This window comes from Vicia villosa, unplaced genomic scaffold (genome assembly GCF_029867415.1).
Source record: "Vicia villosa cultivar HV-30 ecotype Madison, WI unplaced genomic scaffold, Vvil1.0 ctg.000037F_1_1_2_unsc, whole genome shotgun sequence".
Classification (NCBI taxonomy): Eukaryota; Viridiplantae; Streptophyta; class Magnoliopsida; order Fabales; family Fabaceae; genus Vicia; species Vicia villosa.
In genome coordinates, this window is record NW_026704970.1 from 28,953 (window position 1) to 47,652 (window position 18,700).

An 18,700-nucleotide genomic window follows, 5' to 3' on the forward strand; every position below is an offset into this window, starting at 1 on the left:
TACCTTAAAACCCGCAGGTGACCCGTTTAGCGGATATCCACTCAGATATGGGGCGAATATGAATATCATATATATACAATGGGACAGACAAAAATATCATACTATCCATCTTCATGGATATTCATTTACATCCCTATCTAGATGGTCCTCTAGGAGCGTTTGATGTCCTGATAAAGTGTGACACCGTATATAACCATGTCATGTAGCACTTAACATAAGCTCAGTGTACATGACGGGCTCTATATATAATCAAGATAGACTCTAAATGGCTCGTCAATGCCATTCCCTCTATAAAGAACAAATATGGTTGCACGTGGTCGGCCATTATCGTAGTGTGGCTCAACTTCCCACCCGGTGATGCAAGGAAAGTGGAAGATGATCCATCTTTGATATGGTTCAGATGCAATAATAATAATAACAATTGTAAGAAATGAATTATGAAAATATTAGTAATAATAAATTATTATAAGCACTGTGCAACTCCCTATCATCTGTTTTGTCTTGCAAAGACAATTCTCGCTCAGCTTCAAGTGTAGGTAGACCAAACAGGCGTCTCCTCAGTTCTATTCGTGAATCGTAGTAAGGTCAGTGAAGTACTTAAGGTAGATCACATCGACATAGATTTCACTTTTGTCCACAAACATGAACGTGCCAACCAGGAACAAGATGTAACACGTTAATGCGTAATGCAGGTGGTACTCAACCCGTACATCATTGCCTACGGCATCCAAGGCCCAATGCACATGGTTTCTATAAAGCTTTACCAGAAAATTAGACCTAGAATGAGTACCTATAGTGTTATGCGTCTCCTGTGCCACCTCAATTGGTTCAACCCCCAATTGGGTGACCATCAAGTTGGCACATTCCTTTCGACTGATCCTCTTGTGGTCCAGTAATCTCCCCTTGATTGGAAGATGTATGATGAAAGAGACGTCATCCAAGGCGATGGTCATCTCGCCTATAGATAGGTGGAAAAATGACATATTTGAGTACCACCTCTTTGGAAAAGTCGTCTGCATGTCGTGATTTATGGTCATGAATGCAACAACATATAAATCGGCAAGACCGAAATAATGAATAATTTCAACGAACCAAGCAACACTAAACTGTATTAACTCCAAAATCTTCTTGTTGTGGTCAATCATTTTCAAACAATCACACTCCTATAAAAAGAAAATACCATCATTATGGATTTAATTAATTGACAACATATGTATTGCAAAAGAAAAGAAACATACCTCTCCATACCAGACATGTCTAGCAGCATGCTATGCATAATGATGAAACAAAGAGGTGTCAAATGGTCCTCGTGGGTAACTCTCTAATGGGGCATCCGGATCGACAACGACTTCCTCCTAAGCTTTAGGGGCTTTAGGAATCTCAGATTCTGCTGCATCATATGCTTGAGATGCTTGATAAGGCCGACTACGAGAATCAGACGGTTGGGGCTGCCAAGTAGATGCACCATCAAATGAGTTATCAGTAACTTGTGGCCTATTGGTCCTCGCCGCAACACTCTCTCATTGTACCGACACCTTTTAAAACACACACCCAAGCCTAATTCGACCAACATTATTATCAACCATTGCACATGCGTTAGAAATAGAGGCATGTATAAACAACATGTCCAGATATATTCACAATTTCTACAAAAATATCCAATTTTTTCGTGAGTATAATCCGGAGATGTATCTCCAAAAATAATGTAGAGTAAATTCGAAGTTGCATCTCTGGACAAAACTGCAATTTTGCTCCGGCATAAACCCATTTTCTGCTCTACTATTCCGAAAAAAGCTTAATGCATGTTCTTCTAGCCAGCCTATTTCATTTACACTACTACCTAATGTACCTAAAACAACTAATGCAACTTAAAAACTAAATATAAATAAAAACTTAAAAAGAGACAAAATTTTGAAAAATTTACCAAATGATATTGATTGATGAGAAGGACAAGCTTGAATGTTATGAGATGTTAGAAAGAGTTCTAATGATATAAGTTTGATTGAATGAATGCTGATGTAAAATCGTTGTAGAGCTTAAATGATTATTTTTAGAACTTTTTAGAAAATGAATGAGGAAGAGAAAAAGGTCTCACGCGAGATATGTATCAAAAGTGTTTGGAGATACACTTCCAAACCATCCACAACTATCTACAACTGTTTGAATAAATGATGTTTATGGTGATACATATTCGGACATACTTTTAACATATACCGAATTGTATCTCCAAATTAAATTTTAACGTGAAAAAATATCTCTTCAATTTGGTCTAAAAAATGCTAAAAATAAATGTATCCAGAGTTGCATTCCTTCAAATTAAAAATATAAAAAAACTTTTGTTAGCCGAGTGATATAAGACATAAGGATAGAAAGACCCGTTAAAAACCCGCTTAGGATAATTGTCCATAGTGTGTGTTGTGGATGTGGTTGTGTACTTTCGGAGTCCTAAACTAATTAATGTCTCACGAAACTATTGCTCCTTATAAATTTTCACGATCTAGTATGAATTCACTCTATCTACAAACTAAGATAACAATCTAAAAGATCCAACATCGTAATAGTCCGGGTACATTAAACCCGACCCGAATCAAAATATCTAATTTACCATCGGTTTCATCCATAATCACACTGTAGGGCGAGTTGGAGGTTTAAAAGGCCATACATTCATTCTTTTCTCTCCTTCCCTTTCCCCCTTATCTTTATCTTTTTTTCTTCACTCTTCTTCTCTCAGCAGAAGAAGAAACAAAAAAAAATGGCTTCCATAACTGTAATTGGCGCTTCCTCAACATGCAAACTCCCCTCTCTCGAACTCTACAAAAAGTATAAACTAACCTCCATTTCCACCGTTAAACTCCACTCTTTCGACGGTAACAAATCCCGCCACGTCACCAACAACCTCCTCCTTAGACACAACCGTCTCGCCAATTTCAGTTCCTCCGATAGGTTTCTTCCTTCCGCCGTCGCGACTCCGAATTCCTCCTCCTCTTCGCTTCTCAGCGATGAAGCATTTCAAGGATTAGGCTCTGATTTCGAAGGTGATGAAGATGAGGATTTTCCTTCTCGAACTGCTTCGCTTAACGCCGATGAACTTGACATTTCGAAACTTGATTTGCCTTCGCAACTTGTTGATTCGCTCCGTGAGAGGGGGATTACGCAGCTTTTTCCTATTCAGGTGCGTCACTGAAACCTAGCATGCTAATTTGCCTAATATTGTTCTCGTTACTGATTTTTTATTTGTTGTGTAATTAGAGAGCGGTGTTAGTTCCTGCACTTCAAGGTAGAGATATCATTGCTCGTGCAAAGACTGGAACAGGGAAGACATTGGCTTTTGGAATTCCTATTATTAATGGTCTCGACGATGGCGAGGGTGAGGATTCAGGTCGTTACAGTAACAGGTAATCGACACTTGTGATTATATTTAATTTATTCATTTTTTTTTCCAAATTATTACTGGTGTTGATGTGTCGTGGTGTTTGTACTTTATTTAGAGTAGAGAAGTTCAAATAAGTCAATCTGAACAGCCCTAATTAATATTAATTTTATGTCATGTACATTTACTAGCGATACTATTCTACTAGTTTTGATTATATGTATGTGTTTGTTTCTTTATTGATAGGCGACTTCCTAGAGCTTTGGTACTTGCACCTACCAGGGAGTTAGCGAAGCAAGTGGAGAAGGAGATAAAAGAATCTGCACCTTATCTCAAAACGGTTTGTATTTATGGAGGTGTTTCTTATACTTCTCAGCAGGGTGCACTTTCACGTGGGGTTGATGTAGTTGTTGGAACGCCCGGTAGACTGATTGATCTCATCAACGGGAACACACTTAAGTTGAGCGAAGTTGAGTATTTGGTGCTTGATGAAGCTGATCAAATGCTTGCTGTTGGGTTTGAGGAGGCTGTGGAAGTCATTTTGGAAAAGCTTCCAGCTAAGAGACAGAGCATGCTTTTTTCTGCAACCATGCCTAGTTGGGTGAAGAAATTGGCCAGAAAATATTTGGACAATCCGTTGACAATTGATTTGGTATGTTGTTCTTACTTCAGGGTTCAGGTTTTTATCCTCCAAATATACATAGAATATAGCAAATTGATAACTGTTTGCTGGTAGATGCACCCCTCTTTTTTTTCTAGGTAGCCTTAATAACTTGTAGATTTCATGACCATATCATCAAATTATCTGTGCCATAATTGTGCATTACATTTATGGCATTTTATAATAAAAGTTGAATCATAATTATGATGCATTTTTAACCAGAAGCAATCGATTATAATCATGATGCTTTCCTTTTTCTTTTGAAAAGGTTGGTGATGAAGAAGAAAAGCTTGCTGAAGGGATAAAACTGTACGCTATATCAGCAACTACCACTTCTAAGAGAACAATTCTTTCTGATCTTATTACGGTAAGTTGCCAGTTAATTTTGCTTAGTCATTATATTGAGTATTATTGCATTCTTTTTTTTACTAGTTACTAGTTTCCGTGACCAAAAGTTTTAATATACTGTTAACAATTAAACGTTATGTCAATTAAGATTCAATGTTACTGTTGAGTATATTTATTTACATAGCTGATCTAATTTATTTTTGTTGACACTAGTTAAATCTTTCATTTTCATCTTGTGTTTATTTTAAAATTATATAATGCATTCTTAAGTAATAGTCTAGTTCTCTAAACTTATGTATTTTACACACACTCATAGCCATTCCTTCCTACATACTAACTAGCTTATGGTTGTGTACTCTTCTACAACTCACACAACTGTTGGAACTCATGAATATATTAAATCAATTAGTTTTATAAATGTGTTTCAAGCTATTATTTTCTGTCAGGTTGCTCCATTTGCTTTAAGGTACCTAGCTCACTAATTTTATTTAATGTTATGTTGCTATGTCTTGTAGGTTTATGCAAAGGGTGGGAAGACTATAGTTTTTACTCAGACAAAAAGAGATGCTGATGAAGTATCATTGGCATTAACAAATAGTATCACTTCTGAAGCACTGCATGGCGATATATCTCAGCATCAAAGAGAGAGAACATTGAATGGTTTCAGACAAGGAAAGTTTACAGTGCTTGTTGCCACTGATGTGGCATCTCGTGGACTTGATATCCCCAATGTTGATTTGGTACGTTCATAGGTTACTTTAGCTTGATATTCCATAATCTACGACTCCATTCCTAGTGTTGGTTCTATATATGTCCATTCAGTTTTATCCCAGTGCTGAGTTAATAGAGTGAACCACTTGGAGAATGGGGTTATTAGTTGGGGATTCCATATCTAACTTAAATTATTTTAGGGTTTTATAGTTTGAATTTTTCTGGTCATCTTATCCTCGATTGAGTTAGGACTTTATTGTCTACTCTAAGATATGATTTGTCGGCTTTTGAGAGTTTAGGTTGCTTGTCCTAGTAGAATTGAGGCTGCCTGTTTTATTGAGCAGATGTTTTCTACTCAATTCAACATTTTCTTCAATTTATTTTCGGTGTACATTGTCTCATTTGACATGAAAGTTTGGATTTTATATTTCAATAAATTGTGAACTGTGCACATAAATATATGTGAATTTTAAGGTCATTGTTTTGTCTTGATATTGTTATTCAAGATTATATTTGACTCGTAAGAGTCTTATTTATGCCTTGGTCAAGCATTGAAATGCAAATGCAATCTGTGATGAACTTATTGGTCTTACATGTTTCCTTCAGATTATCCATTACGAGCTTCCCAATGATCCTGAGACTTTTGTACATCGCTCTGGCCGTACTGGCCGTGCGGGAAAGCTAGGTTCTGCCATTCTGATGTATACGGGTAACCAGAGAAGAACAGTTAGATCCCTTGAGCGTGATGTAGGATGCAAATTTGAATTTGTTAACGCACCGTCTATGGAGGATGTTTTGGAGGCATCTGCCGATCAAGTTGTTGTCACACTTAATGGAGTCCATCCCGAGTCTATTGCATTTTTCACCCCTACTGCACAGAAACTGATCGAAGAAAAAGGAACAGATGCCCTTGCAGCTGCACTGGCACAGCTGAGTGGATTCTCCAAACCTCCGTCTTCCCGGTCTCTCATCACCCATGAACAGGTATGGAAGCTTGCATTTCTAATTAAAGTTATCCAGTCTAAATTTTTTTCTATCTGTTGCCTCTGTCTTAGCTGAATTAGGGGATGTCTGTTACAGATTTTGTAATGATAGAATTACTTTTAAAAATAAAAAGAATTTTTAAATGTTTTCATTTGTTTAGTACAGCTTTTAAAAAGATAGATTGTAAAACTGATTAAAATGGGTAGCTACTTTGAGTAGCTTCTCACAAAAATCACTTGGGATAGATGAGAGAGAATATAAGTTTGAAAAGGAGGAGTTACCTTTCTGTTTAGGCCCTCGATGAAATTCTAATATTCAAACATTTTCCTCCATTCCAAGTGCACAGCTCAAAGGCCATTTTCCTGCAGCCTTTTCATGCGCCAATCTCTCGCTGGAAACATGCCTCCTTTCTTTAGTCTCTCTTTGTCTCTCTCCTATTATCCACTGTTTTTTCTCCTTTCATGTGTGTCCGTTTTGTTTTTCTCTAGATTTTCTTTGTTTTAGTTAATGCATGTGCGTTGGTGTAAACCTAATTAAAACTATCTGGTATTGCAGGGATGGGTTACATTGCAATTAACCCGAGATTCAGAAAATTCTCAAAGATATTTTTCAGCAAGAGCAGTCACCGGGTTTCTTTCCGATGTATATTCCAAAGCTGCTGACAATGTTGGAAAAATACATTTAATTGCAGATGAAATGGTTTGTATCTATCCGAGTAAAATTCATTTTTGTGCATGTCTTTCTTGGAACTTAAGTGCTTTCGGGAATCCATCTACACTGTTCACAAATTGTTTGACAGTTTTTTTACATTGCCAATGCCTAATATCAGGTTCAAGGAGCTGTTTTTGATCTTCCAGACGACATTGCTAAAGAGTTACTTGAGAAGGACATACCATCTGGAAACACTCTTTCCAAAGTCGCTAAGGTGAATTACAATTTACAACATTTGCTAATATTTTATTTTGTAAACCTTTATGGATTGCATGTGTCATAACTGTTTTCTTCCCCAACCAAAATGTCTCAATTTGGCATCAATTCATTGCATTACTGATTATACTAAAATGCGTTACACATGTTACTTTGAATTGGCAGTTACCTCCTTTGCAAGATGATGGACCTCCAAGTGATTTCTACGGGAAGTTTTCCGATAGAGAACGAAGTAGCCGAAGAGGTTCAAGGGATGGTAGAGGTTTTAGATCCTCAAGGGGATGGGATGGAGGCCGAGGCTCTAGTGACGACTTTGGCGGCTCAAGGAGGGGTGGCAGAGGCTCTAATGATGACTTTGGTGACTCAAGGAGGGGTGGCAGAGGCTCTAATGATGACTTTGGTGACTCAAGGAGGGGTGGCAGAAGTAGTTTTAAATCTGGCAACAGCTGGTCCAAACCTGAAAGAAGCAGCCGGGATGATTGGCTAATTGGAGGCAGACAATCAAGCAGGTCTCCATCATCATCCAACAGGTTATATTAAATAATAATAATAACTGTTAATTCTCTACCTATTCTAGTTACATAATGAGCCTTATCTACTTAATTTGATGTTCCATGTTTAACCGATACGACATTTGAATCTGCATTGCAGAAGCTTTGAAGGGGCCTGTTTTAGTTGTGGGGAATCTGGGCACCGAGCGTCAGACTGTCCAAACAGGCTAGGCGGCTCTTTTTAATCCCATTGTCAATTTATTTTTGGGCACTGCTTTGTCCAATGAAGTGTGAGCTGAGGCCACTGCTTTGTCCAAAGATGTGTGAGCTGAGGTCACTGCTGTTAGCCTATTAGGGTAAGGAAAAATTCAAAGATGCATCCCAAATTATAACAACTAATATTTATCTGCATCTCTCGTGTTAGCGGAATATCCTCGCGCTCTCCTTTTTTCAGTCCCTGTGTTTTTCAGTCTTGATATAGAATTAGTAGTGTTGTATGAGAACAGTTAAAGTCATGGTTTTGTATTCTTTTTCGGAAAGGAAGAAGGGGAGGGAGGGGGTTGTATACTTGTATGGTCGTGTAATCTACTTAACAATGCTATCTAATTTATTTTCAATCTTAGCTATTTAGAGACAGATAGACGGTAATACCTTTAAATGAATGCAAAGTTGTAATTCTTATTAGTTTCACATCCATGGTGTACGGTTCTTATTTATGCTAATATTTCTTTCTTTCTTAGTGTTAGTATAAAACATCATGCTTTTGGTTATATAAAACACCTTGCTATAATAATAAAAAAATTCAGATTGATAAAATCAAATAATTATACTCAAGCAGTTAATAAATTTTACTTATATTCCGCGACTAAACTCGAGCCAAATGGTTAGAACAAAAAAGTTTGAAATAGAATAAAACCAAAAGCATGATGTTTTTGTTTTATACTAACACTAAGTAGCATAAAGAGATCCTGGGCACTGGTCAAACATTTCAAATAAAAAAATGTCTAAGCATCAAATATACACAATATTTTTTTTTAAAAATTAATTATTTGTATTTTCAATACATTAAATAAACATATTTTGGATAAAAAACTTATCTTTTTAATTTATTAAATAATAATCACTTACCTTTATCTTAATCAGTGTTTGAGACGTTATAAAAGTTTACAAAATTAAATTGATCTTCAATAATGATGTCATCATATTTTTATGAAGAGTTTGCAAAGGTTTTAATCATTAAATGACGAATTAAATCAATTTTAAAATCACATTAGGACAATGTGATTTTTCAAAAGTTATACCAAATTATAAAAGGTTTGTGTTGATTTTATTTCACTCTGAAACCTTCAAAACGCAACAATGGCGTCTGATCACTGTTGCAGAGGGTTAAAAACCTCTTTTTAATGGATTGATCGTCCATTTTATACTTGAAACAATACCTACATTATCTCTAAACCATATTTCTTACACTACTCAATCATTCCTACACCTAAAAATCGAATTCAATCTCTATTTCAAAAACTCTAAATAACTCGAAACGTCGAAAACTTATTGATTAAATGAAGTTTGTAACTTGTTGGAATGTATTGGTAGTTGATGTTGATGTTATCGGCCGAATTCAAGAGGAAGAAAACAATTTGTTTAAAAATTTGTGTTTAACAAGGTGTGTGAGATATACAAGAGTAATCAATCTATTAAAAAAGAGTTTTTAACCCTTTGCAATAGTAATCAGACGTTATTGTTGCGCTTTGGAAGATTTTAGAGTTAAATAAAATCAACACAAACCCTTTATAATTTGGTATAACTTTTGAAAAATCACATTGTCCTAATGTGATTTTAAAAATGATTTACAATTGGTATTGATTGATCTAATAGTCACCACCGGACCATTGCATTTTAGTATTATCAATTCCTTACCCGTATTTTCGGCCATACAGATTCGTGAAGTTAATAACATCTTCTTTCCTACCAACTTAACAATTTCAAACCAAAAAATGTCAAATTGGTCAAAAGATTGAGAAAATGACCGAACCGAAGGCAACAACGATGTGAACATAAACTAGTTTACGTTCTTCACATCATCCCCACACATACAAATAATTACACACTCCATCTTTTTCCCCTTATATCTCTCTCTTTTGAATTACCACTAGTATTATCATCACATTAAAACCCATTTACATTTTGAATCAAAGTTTAATTCCAAAACCTATGATATATGATATGAAATGAAACATCTACAATTTGTTAGAAGATGGAGTTCATGGGCTTTATCTATTAAAAAAGCCTCTTCATCATCACCATCAAAAGCTTTGCATCTCTACTCCAAAATGCATAGAAATGGTGTTCCTTTTGACTCTTTCTGCATTCTCTTCACCTTAAAATCTTCCACCCATTTACATAGCTTACCCATCATGCAGCAACTTCATACACATATCATCAAACTTGGTTTCATCTCTCAAATCCATGTTGCAAATTGTCTTTTAAATGGTTATGTTCTTCTCTCTTTCATTGATGCATGTGTACTGTTTGATGAAATGCCGCAGAGGCATACTGTCACGTGGAACACTATGATTTTGGGGTATTCGAGATTGGGCGATATGAATAAAGCACGTGAGTTGTTTGAAGAAATGCCGCAGAGAGATAGTGTTTCGTGGTCTTCTGTGATTTCGGGTTTTACAAAAGTTGGAAGTTATATGCAAAGTTTGTGTCTTTTTAGACGGATGTTGTTTGTTGAAGGAACGAAGCCGGATCAGGTGACTTGTGGTGCGGTTTTATCGGGTTGTGCTCACATGGGGTCTTTTGGATTGTTAGGTGGAAGATCTGTTCATGGTTTCATTGTGAAAAATGGGTGGGAGTTGAATGTTGAGATAGGTACTGCTTTGGTTAACATGTATGCCAAAGGTGGGGTTTTGAGAAATGCTGCTATGGTTTTTGAGTTGATAGATGAAAGGGATGTTATGGCTTGGACAGTGATGATTTGTGGAGTTGCTCGATGTGGGTTTAATAAAGAAGCATTGGTTGTGTTTGAGAAGATGCAAATGGTTGGAATCGAACCGAATGAATTGACTTTCACTGGGGTGCTTAATGCTTGTGCTCGTGGTGGATTTGTTGAGGAGGGAAGAAGGTATTTCAAGATGATTGAAGAATGTGGTTTGGAGCCAAGAGTTCAACATTATGCATGTTTGGTTTATTTGATTGGGAAAAGTGGGAATCTAGAGGAAGCTTATGAGATTATCAAAACAATGAGAGTGGAACCAAATGTTGTTGTTTTGGGTTCTTTCTTGTCAGCTTGTAAGGAGCATAAGCAATTCGAGATTGCTGAGAGGGTGATTGAGCAGGTCCTGAGGATGGCAAATCCAGAAAATGATAGAGGGCTTTATAACCTTATTGCTGATTTGTATGTCATTGGTGAGAAATTGGAAGAGGCTGAAAGGTTGAAGAAATCAATGGTTAATGAGCATGTGAGACAAGCAAAGGGGTTAAATTTTGACAGAAATGTATTTAGATAATCTTATCATATAGTATTTGTATTCTTTCATTTACAAATCATGGTTCTTTTATTGATGTTGACACCGTCTTTGGAGGTAGGGAAAGTTCTGTTCTAAGCCTATTCTTCTTCTGCTTGTATGTTGTAATTCTTTCATTTACAATCATTTAGATGGAAGAAATATTAGAGAGTGTTGAGTTTAGACAACCAAACTCTATCAATGTTCAATAAGTTTTGGTCCAGAAGTGTGTGACAAATCTGAGGGCTGGCAGTGACACTGCATCATTATGAGTTCAAGCCGCTGCTGTGTTCCAATTTTTACTAGAGCAGCATTTGTATGATTATCACTTGGTCTCTTAGGTGATTAGGATGTTACACGCTTGGATTTGTGACTATGGTAGACATTAAATTACCAAGCTTGATTTTAGCAATTAATTTTTGTATACTTTTTTGGGTATGAATTACCAGAGTTATATTGGACCTTGACTAATTCAAGTCGAGACAACTGGACTCAGAGCAATATGTTGTGCTAAGAATAATTGATGAATAAAAAGGGTTTCACTTTTTTACACCATTAACCTTTGTTTGGGAGTTTGAATGAGAAGAGAGGAAAAGGCTTTGGGAGTTTGGAGGGGAGGGGAGGGGAGGGGAGGGGAGGGAAGGGGAGGGTTTTGAAAAATAGGAAGAATTAGGTGAAAGGAATAAAAAGATTTTGGGTAAGAGGGTTTTGGAGGGTTTGATTTTATTCATAACACCAAAAACTCCATAAAATGAGGGAATTCAAAAATTGTATTGAAGTAGAGTTTTGGAGGGTTTTGGAGGGCTTACATAAATTTTTCAAATATCATTTAGGTTGTTATACTATTTTGAAAATTAACAATTTAATAATGATAATGACTCTTTTATCATTCTAAACAAAATCATTTTTTCAAAGTCAAATATTTTTCTATATTTTTTTTTTAAATTTCGTTTTCGGAAGCCTTTTCCCCCTCCCCTTCAAACATAGCCTAAAGAAAAGAGAAATGATTGAGTAGAAAAAATTAAGAGATTTGGATGAAAAGGATTTTAAGATATTCGATTTTATTCATAATATAAAATCTTTCTAATTTAAAGGAATTAAAAAATTGTCATGGTAAATATTTTATAGGGTTTAAAATTTAAATAAATATTCTGAATATGTATATGATTTGGAAAATTAAAAATATATTAATGATGAATATTTTTTATTGTTTTATACAAAAACACAGTCATAAAAAATATTAAATATTTTCTATTTTTCTCCAAATTATCTCCTCCATTCTTTTCGCTTCCAAACGTATAAGCATAAATGTATAAATTTTTTCAAAAGTTTAAATTTTTAGCCATTGCTCTTTGAAATTAACATTCCAACCCTCAAACTAAATCTATTTATTTGTTCTAACCCTTAAAATACAATTAAAACGATACTACCTAGCTTTGATGTGTCTTTTTTAAGCATTTGTTTAACGTCATTAATTTGACATCTTTTTTATCTAATTAAGAGGATAATTTATGTTAGAAGCAGTGTTTTAAAAACTGGACCGGTCATCGAATCGGTGAGGGTACTGGGTCACTGGTTTATTGGTCGAACCATTGGGTTACTGGTCGAACCGCACGACCAAACCGGATTAAACCGGATTAAATCGGATAACTCGGTTGAATAAACCTGTCATTATATAGGTATAAAACCGGTCGAACCGGATGATTCAGTCTCTAAAAAAATATAACTAGCTTTTAAATTTTTTAAAAATATCGTATCATACAATTCCATAACTTAAATTCAAATTTTAAACAAAGTATCACACATAACAAAATAGTAAAAAATTACAAAGTCTAATTGCAAACAAAATCTAATTACAACATAATTTAAACAAAGTCTAATTACAACATAATCTAATTGAATAGTTTATAACAAAATAACTCCAATGTGTACCAAATTTAATTCAAAATAGGATCCTCCTAAAAAGAAAATCAAATAAAATTCAATATATTTATACTATTTAAGAAAATTTATTAGCAAAGATAATAAATAGACAATAAAGTTTTTAATTTGTTACTAACGAAAAAACTATGTGAGAATGTTATTTAAGTAATGCACTATTAAATATATTTAAAAAAAAGTTTAAAAGAAATGTAAAAAAAAAAGTTTAAAAAAAAAAGTAAAAAAAAAAGTTTAAAAAAAAACAAAAAAAACAATTAAACCGCCGGTTTTCCGATTTTCCCGATTTTCACCGGTTTTCACCGGGTTGATGGCATATCCGATCCGACTATTGAACCAGACCGGTTACCTAGCCGATTCCCGATTCGACCGGTCGGTCCGGTCCTGTTTTTAAAACACTGGTTAGAACTGCCATAACCTTTCTTGAGTTAATCATGTTACCTTTAAGACCATTTACAATGGTTGTAAAACTCAACACCCACTTTTTCAACTCCTAACACTCCACATCATTTTCTCTTTCTTCCACCTAATAACTCAACACCCATTCAACTTTTACCCTCTCCAATGGTTTTTCACTCAACACCCTACCCCACCACTTTTTATTTTCATATTCTTATTTAAATTTTATTTTTATTTTTATGATTACATAAAATTACAATTATCGATTAAAATGGAAAATTAGCAGAATTTTGAGTGTTAAAATGATTATTGGGATCCATTTCACTAAAAAAAGACACTTAACTTCAAAATAAACACTAATAATAAAATTAAGATAGTGAAAAACTTGGTTTTTTTTTCGGTGTCCAAATCAAATGAACCAAGTCTCTATTTATAGAGAAAAAAAAATCATGAATTTTGGTAAAAAAAATAAAAAATAAAAAATTAATTTGCAACGAAATAATTGAGTTAAAAGTATTAAATGGATAAAAATCTGGCCAGCCAATCAAACACAGCCACGTGGCTCCACTTATCCCTTTTCTCTTTCTCTCTCTGCGTGGATTAAGCCCCACTCTCACACCAGGCGAGTGGACTGCACGCTCCTGAGGCAGACCAATGGAGCGCTGCCACGTCAGCCCCTCGGTCAGATTCATTGGTGTTGAGTTTTCTCAACATCTCTCTCCTCCAACACACACTCAACACCATACTACACACCCCATTGCACATGTTTTTGTAGTGTTGACTTCAAATAAATGATCCATTGCACATGGTCTAATCCTTACTTTAGTCTTTGCTGCCGATAATAAGGAACCTTTGGCCAATGCGAAAAAATTTGATTTAATTCTATTTTTTATTTCTTTATTTTCAACCTAAAGTCTATATACTCTTTTTTTTTTTAATTTCTTTATTTTCAACCTAAAGTCTCATTTGTATTTTTTCTCTGAATCAAAATAATTATTTTTTTATAATATTAATGTAGCATTTATTATTATTTTTTACTATTATATCCTTATTTATTAACATTCATTTTATTGAGCTGCTCTATTACCTATAATTAAAAGAAATATTTTAGTAAATGATATTAATTTTATCATTAAAATAAATACATCTACTCATTATCTTAAGAATTGCATATTGTTCAAATAAAATACTTTTTATGAGACAGATAGAGTAGTGCAATTGATTTTAGCATTTTAATAAATCTCTTAATAATAGGAAATTTCTTAATCCACCCTATGTGGTGGAAAAGAATCATATGAAAATTCGAAAGCGCCTCTCTATATTTTTTATATGAATTTTCAAACGCACCCACACACATACAATTCACTTGTTTTCGTAGGCCCTATTTTAAGTCTAAATTTATTACAAAAATAAATTTTTGGAAAGTTCTCGAAAAATTAGTCTTTACTGCGTAATTATAAAATTGGTGGAATGAGGTTGAGAAACTGACGAATATTGTTTTATCAAAATATATTTTAATCAATTTTCATTTATTTCATGAGTTTAATTATTATGCATAGTTGGTGTAAAATGTTTTACACCATTACTGCATCATCACCATTCAATTGTATTATTTTTTTAAAATTAAAATAAAAATTAAACATTATTAACTTATCAACCGTTGTGATTATCTGACAATGTAAAACTTCTTTAAACTTTCAGTTTATTTCAATTAAATCCTTATTTTATTAAAAATTCTTTTATAAAATATTTTAAAAATTACTTTTTCTAAAAAAATAACACAGTTTCATGTCTTTTTAAATTTTGAAAAAGAAAAAAAAGTATCCAACACAGTGGCAGTTGCAGTGACAAGGTTAGCATCGATTCCGATTCTCTCAGTCTCAGTCAGGTTCCTTCATTCGCTTCTCTCTATTCTCCAAAATGATTTTCTTTCATTCCTTACCACCTCACACAGCATTTCTCCAATTCTTATTATTTTCAACCGTTAGTTCTTTAGAAACCTAATTTTCGCATCTTCTCCGATAAATTCACAAATCTATGAGATATTACAAACTCCTATCAAATCTATAATAACCTTTCTTTTTGTTTCGTGTGGATGTTTGAATTAGAAATAGAATAAGAATTTTGATTTATTTAGTATCAATTTGTTCCTAGAATTGCATTGTTTATGTTAAATGTTAACACTGAATAGGAAATTAAGTTTGGTGGCAAAGTTAAGAAATGGCAGATCTGAGTTTGGGAGTTCTAATTGATATTGTTGATGAGGATTGGATGAGAGACACTCTCCCTGCTGATGGTATTTTTTTTCTTTACATTTTTGGTTTTGTTTTAATTTATTTTATTTGTGTAGATAGGTTTTAGCGCTAGTTTAATTTTCAAGATGAATCTTTTATGCATTTTGTTTAAGTAGAAAGAAGAAAGCTAAATTCTGTGGTAAGGAGAGTAAATAAGATAGAAATGAGTCAAATAGTTAGTGGTCGAGGAAGTCCTAAAAAAATTATAAATAAAATTATAAAGAAAGATCTCGAGATTAAACGGTATGGCATAAGTTGATTAATGTAGTCGTCCCCTCTTAGTGGGATAAATCTTGGTTGTTGTTTTTGTTGTAAGTTGTAAGTATAAACAAAATAACAATCAAGCCTTTCAATTGATGTTGTTCTTGTTGTGAATATGTTCAAGATGGTTTTTTTTTGCATTTTGTTTATATTGAAAAAATAAACAAATAGGAAGTTGAACTATATATTGAGAATCTTTTGTTCTATGAGATTAAGAGTCATAGACTATCAATATAAATTAGTCTTATATTGACATCCAATGAGAGTCATTTATCTTGCCCTAAATCGACGGGACAAAATGTTTGTGACTAAATCAACAAATACTGGTGGTTGGTCTATGTGATGGACGAAGCATGAAGAGGATGCATGTTTAGGGACAAAATTGGTGATATATAAATTTTTAACTTGATATCCATGTGTTAATCTGATGTGCTGTTTTTACAGATCTTCCACTACCTCCAACACTGGTTGTTCGGACGGATGATACTGAGGACTCAAGTATGTGTCTCAATTCACTTACAAAATCAATTAGATTTGTGGATAATATCTATCTGAAGCTTACTTTATTTAAGTATTGCTTCAATGAAGTTGTTAACTAGCTCCACACTTGTTGATTAAAACTTAATATTACCTGAGATTGAGAAGTTGCAATTTAGTAGATTCGCTTCACTGAAAACATGGTTGTGTAAAAGTAAATGTGTGTTTGGATGTACATCTGTACTCTTATAATTTATGAAGCACAAACACCGTCACTAAACGTATTGCTGACACTAACATGTACCGGTAATAATCTAAGAAAATTGAAGTGATTGAAGTGTTCATTTATGTGGGTATCAGGTATTAGTACATGTTGGATACTACAAATCTTCAGTATTAAGTGTCAATGCTATGTAACTTATGTTACTGGATAGATTATTGTTTGTGTGATGGGTCTTTTGTTGGAGGATTGTTTCTGGTTTTCTTGTTGAGTTTCTAACACCATGTGCTTTACTGTTGATCAGATCAGGAAGCGCAGCAAGTTAACGGGGAAGTTTGGCACGATCTTGCCCATGGCCAAGAGTAGAAGTTTCAATTAACTAGTCCCAGTGTATCATGCTTAGCAGTAAGTAGATGATATTGCTTCCAGTTACAGGACTAGGCACCTTTCTATGTATGTGATAGATATCAAGAATTTCGGGTTCATTTCTGGTTGTTTGCTGTCTTAAATGTACTCTTTTTATATTTGTGCTTTACATTCTAAAGGCAACATATGCGTAATGATCGATTTACTGTCGTGCATGTCAAATCTGCAATAGATTTTGTTACTAATGTTTATAGTGTGAGTAATGAAAGGAAGGAGATGGAGTTTAAATAATATCTGTAGTTTTTTTTCAGAAGTTTGAAGGAGTGACCCTCCAAATTGGGAGGAAAATGACTTACAAATTATAATTTACTATTTAGCATTATTATTTTAAAGAAAAATACTAGCAGTATTTATTTATTACAAAATTATAACAAAACAAATTTTGAAGAATCACCTCTTTTGATTGGTTATCTTAGTAACAAATAAATGCTACTTTTTGCTTAAAAATAAAATAAAATAGGATGGCTAGTTTTTAAATTTCAAAACTATCATTACATATATCACCTGTCAACACTTGGTGTTTACAATATTTCAACCTTATTCACTCACCTTGTAGAAGTCTCAATTTGTGAACCTCATTAGATTATTTAAAATCAAATTAATCAGTGTATGTTTGGGTCTAATTTCTTTCACCTATTATAATAGTTGATGCAAGTATTTATTTTCTACACTCCAATTTCTTTCAAGCAAATCAAAAAGATAATTTTAAGGTTTGGTAATTTTGTGAAAATGCTTTTATATGTTTTCACAAGAAAATTTCCATTCTGAATTATAAAAAAAATACTATATTCTGCTTTGGTTTTTTTTTCTAGCTCTGCTAATAGGTGAAGTACATATAAAAGCATACTTCCATCTTAATTATGACTAGGTATGAGATTTATTAAAAGAATTTAAAAAGATACATATGCTTAAGAGTATGGAATTACATGAGTTTGGAATTTGGATATACCTTTGTTTTGATGATCAAATTTGCATTATTATCAGCTGGCATCTAAGTTATTACTCAAGGTCTAAAATTGGTCTCGCATTCATAGCAGGGCCGGCCCCGTGCATGTGCAGAAAGTGCTATAACACAGGGCCTTAAATTTTGGAAGGCCCCAAATTTTTAAAAGGTCTAATTTTTTTCATAAATATTAATCGAAATAAACAAAATTTTATAATAAAAATCTAATAAATAAAAAAAAATACTATAATAAAAATTCAATGCATAAAAAAATTGAGATAAATCAAAACTCAAAATAATTATAATTAAATATATTATTGATTAATACATAAATGTAATTTTTATGTGTCTTTTTTAATTATTATAATTATACTTATATTTTAAATGTGGGCCCATTTTTAAAATTAGAACGGGGCCTCTAGGTTGATTGGGCAGGCCCTGATTCATAGTCGTCAATAGATTCAGCAGGCTCTCGGATGCACTAGCAATAAAAATTGGTGATAGTTTTCATTTCCCACGTTTTTAATTATTTTTTTAGAAATGAAATTGTCCAAAAGTGGACTTAAAAATGCGGGTTAAATATACGATTCTTCCTACTGTCATTACAGGGACTGCTTTGTTCTGTTTTAAAAATGAAGGACCAGATTCGTGAGTTGATCAAAATACGAGGACGAAAAGTGTTATTAAGCCTTAAGTTTTTTAAGATTTTATACCAGGAATAGGGGTCACTGAAGACATAAT

The 18,700-nt window shown here is 33.6% G+C and overlaps 3 protein-coding genes across 6 annotated transcripts; all 3 read left to right on the forward strand.

The window, feature by feature from the left end:
- Positions 1–2,643: 2,643 nt before the first annotated feature.
- Positions 2,644–8,182, forward strand: LOC131622661 (DEAD-box ATP-dependent RNA helicase 3, chloroplastic-like). Of its 2 annotated transcripts, XM_058893697.1 has the most exons (11): positions 2,644–3,172; positions 3,250–3,395; positions 3,617–4,022; positions 4,300–4,398; positions 4,895–5,119; positions 5,697–6,074; positions 6,630–6,773; positions 6,904–6,999; positions 7,167–7,341; positions 7,384–7,531; positions 7,653–8,182. In XM_058893697.1, exons 1-11 carry the CDS (start codon positions 2,753–2,755, stop codon positions 7,735–7,737), a joined length of 2,322 nt encoding a protein of 773 aa, XP_058749680.1. In that variant the 5' UTR covers positions 2,644–2,752; the 3' UTR covers positions 7,738–8,182. The 2 variants fall into 2 exon arrangements, with proteins under 2 accessions (XP_058749680.1, XP_058749679.1); XM_058893696.1 differs by having other exon boundaries at positions 2,645–3,172; positions 7,167–7,531.
- A 1,227-nt stretch (positions 8,183–9,409) lies between these two features.
- LOC131622656 (pentatricopeptide repeat-containing protein At5g08305-like) lies at positions 9,410–11,525 on the forward strand. The gene has a single exon (XM_058893690.1). It carries the CDS (start codon positions 9,721–9,723, stop codon positions 11,002–11,004), a length of 1,284 nt encoding a protein of 427 aa, XP_058749673.1. The 5' UTR covers positions 9,410–9,720; the 3' UTR covers positions 11,005–11,525.
- Positions 11,526–15,127: 3,602 nt separating this feature from the next.
- Positions 15,128–17,315, forward strand: LOC131622658 (anaphase-promoting complex subunit 13). Of its 3 annotated transcripts, none has more exons than XM_058893691.1 (4): positions 15,128–15,226; positions 15,530–15,634; positions 16,338–16,391; positions 16,895–17,315. In XM_058893691.1, the coding sequence occupies exons 2-4, from the start codon at positions 15,559–15,561 to the stop codon at positions 16,954–16,956; spliced, it is 192 nt and encodes a 63-aa protein (XP_058749674.1). In that variant the 5' UTR covers positions 15,128–15,226; positions 15,530–15,558; the 3' UTR covers positions 16,957–17,315. The 3 variants fall into 3 exon arrangements, with proteins under 3 accessions (XP_058749674.1, XP_058749675.1, XP_058749676.1); XM_058893692.1 differs by having other exon boundaries at positions 15,153–15,226; positions 15,523–15,634; XM_058893693.1 differs by having other exon boundaries at positions 15,164–15,190.
- The last annotated feature ends 1,385 nt before the right edge of the window (positions 17,316–18,700 follow it).